We start from the raw sequence: 12456 nt of genomic DNA, 5'->3' as shown, positions 1-12456 counted from the left end.
CATTTTAGGCCTTACATAGCCTGCGTAATAACACTTACACACAAGGAGGCAGTGTTGTGGAGTTGTGGCAGTGTGGAGTAGTGGGAGTACTGGTTAGAGCTCTGGCTTAAGTGGACTTACTGCTTCACTGAGACTGAGCAAGGTACCTTACCCCCAGTTGCTGTACTAAATCAACCCATTGGTGCCAAAAGATGTATGTAAAAAAACAGATAATCATAAACTCTGTCAGTCACTTTGAATAAATTAAATAAGTTGTTGTCACACATTATTACAACATTCATAACCCTTTATGATCACTCTTTCACTGTTAGACAAAAGTGAGTACGCAATCTGTAGACAAACTTTTCAACTGATACATTTTACAAAGGGTATTTGTACCAAAGTCAAACAAGAACTCAGTTCTGAATCCTGAGGTGCTGGTACTGTATATTTTAAATTGATCATGAACGAATGAGTATGTTTGTGGGCAAAAGATGACTAGCACGGTTCTTGTCTATTTGCGTTCAAACCATTTTAGTGTAAGGTTCAGGCGTGATCCTACCTGTGTTAGACCTGATTGAAGGACTGTTACCTGATGTCATAGGCTCTAGTGATCTTGCTGGACATGGAGAAGGGCTGCTGGTTGAGTTCACCGAAGACCTAATTGCGGTTTCAAATTTATATCTGCATACAAAATACCATTATTTAGTACCACACGGGGAAAAGCATCTACTTCAGCAGCATCACAAACATACACCATGCTATATCCAATTTATTTTGTGCTTTTGTACTATTGATGTAGTGTGTACTATTTTGCACTAATAAGGTTTGTAATTGGAAAAACACTGCAAATTAGTAAATTTTAGGACTGTCTTCATTAAGGTGTGAAAACTGAAATCACCAACTGCATATAAACAGGAGGAAAAACACTCCAATGTGGCTGTGGGCATGTCCAACACAGGGCCATTTCATCCTGTGTCTGTTCATCGTCAATTGATTACCAGTAAAGAGCTGTTCAGTCAGAAATAAGAAATAAGGGATCATACTGTAGCAAGCTGAGAAGGGACTGCATAAAGTTCTAGGTGCTGATGTGTGTAAATAGGGTAGAAACCCAAGACTTAGGGCAAAATAACATTCAACTTCAAAGTCCTCAAAATTCCTTTCAATCCACCACTTATACTAATAACCATATTGATTTCTTATTTTCTTTATAGTCAAGCAATTTCTGTTTGTTGGAGTTTTATTCAAATATGATTAAAGATATTAGAATTACCTAGGCATAAACCACACATTTATTATATTATATTTATTATATTGTACTTTTTTTTTTAGTCAAGTTTTAATATTGATGTGTCAATACTTTTGGAAAGTCCTATAATAACTTTTAGACCACAGAGATGTTGAAATGTGTTAGAAAAACATATGAAAAGGTTTACCAAATTCACCATAAAATTGTATTCATGTTTCAAGCAAAATATAACTATATATGAGTCCTTGAGTATTGGTTTCACAAGCAGGATTAAAAAGACTCCCAGCACACTCATTGGATAAAACAGGTTGTATTGTATCTTGTATTCTATATTGTGAAGATGGAGGACTTTAAGACTAACTACACAAAGGTCATAAGATATCTCTACATTATTTGATTGGAATGAGTAATATGCATCTCTAATCTCATTTTTTCCTCTTGTATCAAAGCACCATATTCACATCTTTCATGACCATATATGACATGAATATATGTCTTACTTACTTTCCACTGAAGAAATGAGGCATGGATATTATAAATGTTCCAAAAGACATCAGGAGACAACCGGCTGCAATAATTTTTGGCCTGTGAAGCTTCGCACCGAAATAGCTCACAAATGCTATCACCAACAAATTACCTAAGAAGAAACAGCCAATATGATTCCCATATAAAAGAGCCAATTTCTTTGGTTACTGAGTGGAAAAGCAAATCATTCACATGATGTATTCTGTACCAATCACAACGATAATTTTATGTTGCTGACTGGTGTTCAACACTTCAACAGTACAAGAATATAATAATTTCTGTAAAAAGCACAGATCTCTTAAGATAATTTCAAAGTGTACAAAAATTATATTTCTAGCTATACGTGCAAGCTTTTTTTGGTAGTTTTCACCACTTCTCAAACGCAGCAAAGGAAAAAAAACAAAAATATTTCTGTTATAAAAAACACAAATACAAAGATGAAACAAAATAAGCCATATCTAAGATTTAATTCAGCAAGGATTCAGACATGTTGAGTTATGCAAATTTAATTTGGTATTCATAATACAGTGCAGGACTGGACATTCATCTGATAAAACATCTCTGAACCTTAGCACTACTGTTAAGTGGGATGAACTCAAAACCTGTGCTGGAATGTGAGAAAAGGTGAGGCTTAAAAACAGTTTTCTCTGTCTCCTCCTGTAGAACGCTGAAGTGTACTGGTTTACCTACAGTATAAGTGAAAAGGCAGGATCTTGTGCATTTATCAGGGGTGGGAGAATTTAAAATGTGAAATGTATCAACATAAAATGTAGAAAGTATGCCTACAGACTGACAACTCAAAAGCAAGAGTAAGAGTAAGATGTACAGTACACTAGGGCACTGGAGAACATGAAGTCTAGCCTGTGAAACTGCAACTCAGATTGGAACCACCTTCTTCGTGCGCGACTTGCCCAGTCCACACAAGTCACTGATAAGCCCACTATCGCCAAAAGGTTTACTTTATGTACTACAGTCAAACAGTTAAGTATTAATTTACAAAAGATCATTGTTACAGTCTGATCTCACAAAAATCTAGGGTCTGACGGCACATGTTAGTCACATCAAGATCTAACTTGGATCACTGAGACTGATGTCTACAGATAACTGTAGCTGCTGCAGGGTTAAGAGCAGAAGGGCGCGAACATACACTATATTCAGACTCAAACCACTGTCTACAGTCCAAAACAACAGATAAAGCTACTACATGAAAAAACACGATCCCAGGACAGGAGGCTGGAGCGCTTGGGATTCCTTATTTTTGCATACTGGTTTCCTCTTACAGGATGAAACCTCTTATAAAGTCACTTAATTTCCTTGATTAAATATTTACTGCAAACCACAGGTAAAATAACATCCAGCTGGAAAACAACTCCTGGACTAGACTAGTTTTAAGTGTGTATCATGTAGCACTTGTGAAAAATGTAAGCAACACTTTTAAGCAAGAACTGAACTATGTAAAATACATTTCCAAGTATTAAAATACCAACTAAAAAAAAAGGCTTGAGCTCTGATTTAAGTGTAGAGACAATGACTACAAAGAATAATTATTTGTAGAGTTTCACTGACAGGAAGATAGACATCCTATAGACAGATTAAGAGTTTCCTGTCAGATTCCTAGGTTCTCAAAGAGGAGAATCCCTTTAAAATGGAAAGTCAATGTCATGGGTCTAGTACAAAGAAAGACACACAGTTACAATTACATGGTGAAACATCTGTTGTTGGCTTTCCATCATTGTTAATCAAATTAGTTTGTGTTTCTTGGAATCAGTAATACAGAGGAACACAGTTCAAGTGACATAAACGACACACATAGAGGTTTATCTTAAGAGTGACAAGCTCAGTAATAATGCCGTGTCAAACTTTTGCAAAAATATGAACTATGACAGTGTCACCAGAAAATAGCTTGGTACAGAGGCGTTTTAAGCACATAGAAGCGTGAGCTGCCTATCCTACCAGTTCTTAAGGATGTTCATATTTTCTGTCTCTGTATAAGGTGCAACAACAGACAGTCCTTAAACACTAGAAATGCAGCATAATTAATCAGTTTGCCACTCAGTTTAAAACTTTTAATAATTTATGTCTTTCCTGGTGAAACAAATTTCCCCTTTACTAAGGTTCTAGAAATTCTAGAGTTTAAGCTAAGATTAGTAAAATATCCTTGTAAAATGTAGCTCTTTAATGATTCCCTGTGGCTGACCTTCAGGGTGCTCTTGAGGCTTAAGTGTAATATTAGCATTTTCTAATATTCCACAGTATTTAGACTACAGTGGAATATCAAATATTTAATCCTAAATTCCACAGAAAACAAAAAAAAAAAATTATGAGGAAATGTTTGGTTTCACTTTTTTAAAAGACAGGGGAAAAACTACAGAAAAGGGTAAGGAACATCAAGGCTTTTCTCATTAGACGAAGACTAAAACCATTTTCCCCTAAAAAGCATTATATGCTGACAGGACCTGTAAAATGACATCGACAGACACTCTCACAGAAATAGAATCATGATTGAGGCGAGAAGACAAGTGACGCACACAAGGCGATACTCACCTATTTCAAAGCTTCCATCAATGACGCCTATTAAGTAACTAGGGATGTCAAATCGTCTTTCCAGCTGAGTTATTGTGCTTTTCATGTAGCTCCCAGATAATGCCTTGGCAAAATAGGCGAAGGATAATGCAAAGAGAAACATCTAGAGGAAATGGCGAAAAAATGTGTTAGTGAGGCTGATGAAGTTCTGAGCACCCTTCAGACACCAGTGGACAAAATTACGAGCTGCCGTGACAAAGCAGGGATTAGAAGCAAGCATCCCATCCTTTTGACACTTCCAAACACAAATGGCGAATGAATCAAGATGGATAATTGAAAACAGGTGAACATCAGCAGGGAGGAAATTCTGAAGTTGAAAATAACATCAAAGAGGAAGCAACATCATTCTGTTACTATTTTAAGCAGCCATGTCTGATACATACAGTAGTTCTAATTCTCTCCTCTCTGCTGCACCCTCTTGTGTGTTCTGAGGTTCAAACAAGTCCTGTACCCAGTAAACGTGATTACAATGTCTTTGGTTTTAACCTGCTTCGCTAAGGGAGTCACACCTGACTGTGCAGGTGTCCTCCCAGGTAAGGTGAACCAGGATGCCACTGCAGCGCTGGTGGAACAGGGATTGTGGAGAGCTAAACACTGACTGCAGGGGAGGAAAAACCTGCCTGAGTGTATACAGTGATGTGGATGGTGGATTGATAAGAAAGGGAGACTATTAACTCCATCACAAACTGCAGACTGAAGCAGAAAAGGGGGAAAAGGTAAACTAAATAACACAATGACAGTAAAAAAAGGCAGATTAAAAACACATTTCTTGTACAGCACTAAAGTATGCTGTGCTTCAAACACCTTCTCATTGTCACTTTTCTAATTAATCATAAAACTGGTTCATTTGAAAAAAATATTAGGCACTGCTAATGCATTTGTCTGCATTTAATACATTCTTCCCATAACATCGTCAGTAAAAACAGTAACTTCTACCTGATGCTCTACATAAACCAGGCCGTGAACATGATGCATTTTATCCAAGGGTTAACATATGAAGGCGAGGCATGTAAGGATATTACCTCTAAATAGTGATGAGATTTCCCTGCTTATGACAGAAATCTTAATTGATATCTTGCTATAGTTTGATATATTGATTAATTCATGTTTGCTGTGTGTATTCTAAAGCACAATCTTGATTTATTTGATTTATTTATATACAGTAGTAAAATGACTCATTGAGGACATGGGTAAACGAAGATATACTGTATATTCATAATGACATATGAACACAATGTAATCAGATAATGTCACCTACAGCATCCCCGATGTACTTACACCATTTGAATTTACTGATTAGAAAAATAAAATGTTAAGTGTCATGCTCACCCCTGCTGGACTGCTGGGGAGTGAGATAATGTGTCTTTATGACAGCTACACCTCTACTCACCTGTTAGTCAGTGCCAGTTGCCACATGATCATACAGGAGCTGTACCACCTTGTACCACCAACATGTTTGACCCTTGCTTCACCCTGACCTCATCTCTGATAAAGTATTTTATAGATATAATATTAATTACTCCTATAATCACAGTGCTTATAATTGTGTCATTAAACCTGAAATCTTTCAAGAAGGAGGCAAACCAAAGAAAACTGACAAAGGCATACCTTTGTAAAAGGTTTCATTGTTTCATGATTTACAAAGGTTTACTTTTAATAAACTTTCAGTTAAAAAAAGGTATCTTCACTTTTATCGTTGGATCTGTTTTAAAATATTACATGAGAACAGTGCTTCTGCAGAGCTCCTGCTTAATGTCAAATTCTCCTATCTGAATTGCAAATCTTAATGTGTATCTAGCCAATTCCCAGATTCAATTACTTGTTGTCTGGTTGGTTTATTCTTTGAACAGTGTTCTACACAATCATACCAAGCAAGGAACATTTACTGTATATACAGTACAGTATATTTTCACTATATGACATTATGCGGATTATCTCGTGAAAGGAATTACAGCATCTTAAGTACAACAAAAGAATCGAGACTTTTCCTTGAAACAAGAACATTTCATGTTATAAACATTTTCAGTAAGCATCTTGACATTTAATTGCAGTAACATCTTTAAACTTGGGGAAATACCAGAGATTAGGCCCTCAGGCTCCCTCCAACCATTATCTCTGGTAATTCCATCTGAACAGTCTATTACTGCTGAAGAATAAAACCCTTGTTTCAACAAACAGTTTCTGTAAACTCATTGCATTAAACTAGGTCAGCAGTAGAGTGGTCATGCCTTATCAGATCAGCTATTGTTTTCCACATGGTAAGCTTTAAAAAGCATATGCTTCAGTCAAGGAGCACAGTGGTATAAATTTGAACATAAAGGCTGAATGCCCCAAGCAAGATATGTTTCTTAAAAACAAAAGCCTGGCCTTTCTGTGAACATCAACCCATTCGGACAAATCAAATAACCATAAATTGAAGATCCTTAATTCAGAAATGAGAAGCAGATGACAATTCATGCTCTTGAGCGTATCAGCTGCTTTTGAAAGGCACAAAGAATGAGCTGAAGTATTCCAAAAACGTCCTTTTCACTCATGCCATTTAGATTTACAGTAGCAGTACAGCAAACTTTAGGTAGATCACTAATGTTTGAAATGATTTAATTGTGAACCTTATTATCACACAGAAAGAAGATTGTTTTAAAGCACAAGAAAATATGAACACAAGAACATTCACAAACTAGAAAAGTTCACTCAATCCAGAATGTCATTTGAGTGCTATTACCTTTCCGATATAAGAATGCCTTCCAGGTATTTCCTGAAAGGCATCTGAAGTGATCTTGGACTTTCTTTAGCAAGGAACCTGATTATAATATGAAAACTATAGTGAGTTTCCTGAATGCTCTCTTCAGATCTCTCTGTGAGACTTCTGTTCATTACCAAAGCAGAAGTTGTGTTTCTAAAATACATTTTACTGTAAATGACTGCAGGTCCATGTACTGTAAGGCACGATTCATTAAAATCATGTATGTTAGGCACCGTACCTTTAAGAAATATATGTATAATTCACATATCGGCCTTTCTTTCCTGTGCAACTTTGAACCCATTTCTATTTAATTACAGAAATTATGCAATATGGCAAGAAAGTAAATTCTAGTGAGACCTGTTAAACAACTACCAGTTGCCAATTTAGCGTGACTGTGAAGGTTTGTTTCAGCTTTTTTGAAGTTTCTGTATTCATATTTAGTGAATGAGACAGATAATATCTTTTCAACAGCTCATTTCTGATTTGTGTCAGAACTTGTAAAACCAAGATGGTAGTAGTTTTGAAATGACGGGAACAAAACAAAAGTAAAATGCCAACACCCAGACTTAAGAGACAGGATATGAAGAGAACAAAGACACCTCTGCGCTTTGCATTACTAATCCCTTACCTGACAACTTTTCACAGGAGTGAATCAATTTCAGACATTACAATCTATAATAATTACATGGTCTAGCAAGTTTGTCCTTGGCACTAAAGTGGGAAGACCTACTGTAAAAGACAGGATACAATAAATAATTTTCAGCATTTTTGACATATTAAAATTTTCATTTGCGAGCCTATACATGCAATGATTTTGCATTGGTGAACAGATTTCCCCACCTCATAAGGGACACCTGTTTATTGTAGCCCTGTACACAGAACTGTGTGGTGTCATCTTTTGATCAATGTAGGGTAGCAAGTAAAACCTGTTTTTGCAGGCTTGACCCTTCTCTAACCACCAGTAGGTAAAAAAAGAGATGATTTTAACTGATGATTAATATATGATGTCCCCACAGGTGCTCAGGTCAGGGCCAGTAGCCATCTACCTGTAAATTGTTTAGACAGATAAATCTGATGCCTATTATTTATAGGATTATGAAACAATAATTAGAACTAAACAACTAAACAGGAGGACCATCTAAAACAAAAGCTACAAAAGCCTAAGGGATGCGAGTTTTAAATGAATGACCTGTTTTTCAATATTATAATTACCCTAAATAACCTGCTATATTGATTATACATTTCCAAGGAAGAAAAGCAGTCTTAAAATTAATGCAACTATTAAACCTGTCCCCTGACTATAACCCCATTGAAATAGTGCAGAAGAAGGCTGAGAAAACCGAAACAAATGAAGGAGGCCACAGTAATCAGCAAGGATAAGCTCTGGGATATTGGGTTTCAATAACACATTACAATTACACAGCTAAAGTTGACCACCCAGAGAATGTTATTGCCAAAAACAGGTGATATTTTCATGAGAACAGCTTACACTAAAATAAAATGAAAGGATTAAGACATTCTTTGTTGAATTCCTTTCGAGTTAGTCAACACATTTTCCCCATAAGTTTGTATTGATTCTTCACTTCTTAATTTCAGTAACATTTTTTGTGTGCAAGGAACGCTGGATATTAATGTGCCTTTGTGTGTCCATTTAAATAGATATATAATGCCCTCCAGATTTATTCATATCTCTGATTAAACAGAAAGAAGACGTATAACAAACCAAGTTAAAGAATGAATGAATAGTCTCTTACTTATAAATACTAAAAAAATGATACTATAATAGTAATACATTAGCATTTCACAGAGCAATGTCATACTTAACTGAAATAACTGAAGTCGAGGAAACACAAGCACTATCCATACCTCTACCTCTAAGTATTCCAATAAAAAATATTCAACAAAAAGAAATCTTCACATTCTTCTCTTAGAGAGCGCAATGGAATACTCTGGAATTATACAGATGCCTCTGGAGGCTGTATCCCTGGAGCTGAAGATAAGGTAACACACAGAAGGAATTCAGTAGGAGACTGCATCATCAAGGTTAAGGACCAAACAAAGAAAACCAAAAGGCAAATGGTCATTGAGCCCAATAAATCGGGAGATTACAATAAAAGTGCAGTCAACAACTTTTCACTGTAGTGCCCATTTTACTTATTGTAGCAGGGCAGTGATAGTTGCGAGGGGAATGTACATCAAGAGTATTCTATAGAGCCATGTGAAAGGTTAATCCAGAAAAACAGGATTAGGATAGACATCGGCAAATTTTCACATGAGAGCCGAGCAACACAATTAGTAATGTAGATAACACAGCATTCTGTTGCAGCTAAGCCATATTAATGATCTCTTTGAAGAACATTACTGGCTATATCCAATCCTATCAACCATTTGTGGTTTAAGCTGAAGAAGGGGGTTCAGAAATGGAAACCAAACAAGCTGAAGTATCAAGAGCAAGTCTGACTTTGGCTCCAAAGCCAAAATGCTGAGTTTCTTTTCTTTTCAGCATGGAATAAACCTTTACTTGTTCCTTTGCAGCCTACGCATGCTGACGCAGCTACCTACTTGAACTACTTGGTCAAAATCTCTCTCTCATAAGCACCAGAACCTCATAGCACCGATCAGGAGTGACTCAACAATGTAATCCCTGCCAAAGGAGGAATTATATAAAATATAATTGCAGTAATATGAATAAATGTGACCCTCATGTTTTATAGTCTTCATTTATTTATGACAAATATGACTTTGCTCTGTGCACAACTATTAAGATTCCAGTATAACTGTTTGAGAACTTTTTAAGCAAGACATTAACCAGTCTGTAAATTTTGCAGATTGTTTTTTGTTGCCGTTTCAGTGAAGGCATGAAACTCATATGGAGAGAACTGCGTATCAAAATATGAGAGAGAGGAGAAAATAATTGCATGTTCTAAGGGACACAGTTTCAAACAGAACCTGAATATCAGAAACTCTCATTATTACTTCACACTGAGTCTCACCACTGAAAAATAGCAGGAATTCCGGTTGTGCAGAAAATAAAAGAGCCATACTGTGTGGAATGTAAGAGGATTATTGGCCAGAGTGTTAATAGCCTAAAACACACCCACCATGGACATAGGTCCAAAACGTATTACTTGAATGAACAATCCTCTCTTAAGAACTTTTTTTCCATGTTTTTGTTTAAAACCTTGCTTTGATCCAGTTGGATTAGAATGAACCATCATGCTCTGATTCGCCTAGGTACTGGCCTTTCCACTTTTCCTAGCACCAAAACCGAAAAAGAGGGGAAAACAAAGGAAGAAGAAGAAAAATGTGCCGTTTCGCACAGCAGTGTCCAGGCTGGACTGTCCCTATTTAACGGGGGTCCAACCTGGGGAAAAAGAACTGCTTGGTACAGCGGTATCCAGACTGGGTTTTCCCTATCTAACGGGATCCAGTCTGGAAGAACAGGGAGCGCGAGGCCAAACACAAAATAAACTCAACCTGTCCTGGTGGAGATATGAGGCAGATATGCGGCTATTACTGTTTATTAGTATAATGTTTATACTGGAGTGCCTCAGGAATACGTACTAGGACCACTGCTCTTCTTAATTTATGCCAATGATCTACTGTAGATTCTGGAATAGTCGGCAAACTACTCACGATTGCAGACGATACCTAATTAGGAGGATTAGCAAACTTTCAAGACTGGAAACAACACAACTGGCAGGTGATGCTTAATTTGGAGAAGGACAGGGTTTTGCATGCAAGTAGTAAGGACATCACATGTAAATACAAAATGGGAAACTTTGATGTGGGAGACTCTCCTTATGAAAAAAGACTTAGGTGTTTATATTGACCTATTCTTGACATCTTCTAGACCAGCAGTTCTCAAAGTGTGGTCCGCGGACCACCAGTGGTCCGGGAGCATGCGCCAGGTGGCCCGGGGGCTGACCTAATCATCTTTCTTAAAGCAAGTCTACGCTGTTTAAGTCAGAGGAAAGAATATTGTAGTGTCTGCTATGAAAGGGCTCCCCCTAGGAGCACTGTTAAGAACTCCAAGCTGTAAATAGTGGCAGGAGGGACTTGTGTGTTGGTTCTACAGTAGGTATCAGGGTTTCACCAGCCGTTAAGGGGACTGTGTGCGTCAGTAATGGGGCGAGCACCAGCCTAGCTTGAGGGTCTGCCAAAAGGGCAAAGTTTCCATTCATTCTCTTTGGCTGTACCCTTCTGTTACCTTTGTGTTTTAATTAAGCTTGAGTTATGGCGGACCACCTCGCCTCTTCATTCTCCCCATCAGCGCCTATCGGTTCAGTGTTTTAGTTTTATGCACCACAAATGAAATGATGTCACACATTGAAAACGAGACAGTCGGTTTGGCGGCAACGTCCCTGCCGCCGCGCAGCAGTCTAGTCGTTAGTGATGCATGGGTCGGCTTTTTTTTTTTTACCCACACCTGCCCGTCCCGATTTAAAATGATAAAAGTACTGTCCCGAAGCCGGTCCGGACCTGCTCCATTAGAAATTACACCGAACAATATTCAAACATTCATTTGATCAACATTTATTGAAACAGCATATCGAGATTCCTTGTTTTAAACAGACTAAAGTAGCCTAGTCTTGTGGCTAGTCTTTTGGAAAGTTCTTCACTATCGATGCAGATAAAATAACCTGTGCTTTTTTCTTCTGTTGTGCTGACTAGCTCGCCAAATGTCTCCCACCTGGCTCTTTTGTCCCCCTCTCTTCTTTATTTTTATCTCACTGTTCTGGAGTTGTGTCCTGATCTGCTCTAATGAGGGTGCCATTTTGTTTTTCTTTGTAATACGCTGTTGTCTGTTTGCTTACGTTTTCTTCCGCAATGCCTTTGGATACAACCAATTGGGGCTTAAATATAGTAAAACATCAGTTTTAAACCTTAAAACCACTTTAATTTAAGATACAAATGATCAGTTTTGTGCAATATTTTGCTTTTGATCATAGATCAAACCGCACCTGCCCAACCTGATCTAAAATGTTTAAGTTTTGATATGTGAGTGTGGTTGGACCATTGCACTTATTATTGTTCGTACCGTTTTGTTCTTACTTTTGAATATCTTGCTTTGAGTTTGTAAGTTCCTAGTGTAGTTTAAAGAAGCAGTCAAAGCGGAAGGGTTATTATGGATCACTGGCTCAAATCTGGGACTCTGAAACGCAAATATAGCAACAATAGTGACGGAACAAGTGGGAAGAAGATTCAGAATAGAAGTGAAACAAAAAAGCAGCTCCATTCTTCACATTAACTATTCAAGTAATAAAAACATTTGCAAAACATGCCGCTTTTTAAAAAACATTAGTACTTTTAATAAAATGTAATTCAATATTAGTTATTTTTAGTACATTAATAGGTGATGAGTTTTACAGAGTAA

At 37.2% G+C, this 12456-nt stretch overlaps 1 protein-coding gene across 2 annotated transcripts in view; it reads right to left on the bottom strand.

Annotated features, from left to right (window-relative positions):
* The window catches only part of slco1c1 (solute carrier organic anion transporter family, member 1C1), a 54220-nt gene that overhangs the window by 20992 nt on the left and 20772 nt on the right, over nt 1-12456 (bottom strand). The window contains exons 3-5 of one of the 2 annotated variants that reach the window (XM_088645702.1): nt 4298-4439; nt 1733-1865; nt 542-663 (exon numbers count right to left, since the gene is read on the bottom strand). In XM_088645702.1, the coding sequence (XP_088501828.1) occupies nt 542-663; nt 1733-1865; nt 4298-4439 (397 nt within the window). The remainder of the gene's footprint in view (nt 1-541; nt 664-1732; nt 1866-4297; nt 4440-12456) is intronic. The other variant, XM_088645703.1, reaches the window with a different exon arrangement.

The sequence above is a fragment of the Lepisosteus platostomus genome, chromosome 9 (genome assembly GCF_059453375.1).
Source record: "Lepisosteus platostomus isolate fLepPlt1 chromosome 9, fLepPlt1.hap1, whole genome shotgun sequence".
Taxonomy (NCBI): domain Eukaryota; kingdom Metazoa; phylum Chordata; class Actinopteri; order Semionotiformes; family Lepisosteidae; genus Lepisosteus; species Lepisosteus platostomus.
This window is presented reverse-complemented; position numbering and strand designations above follow the sequence as displayed.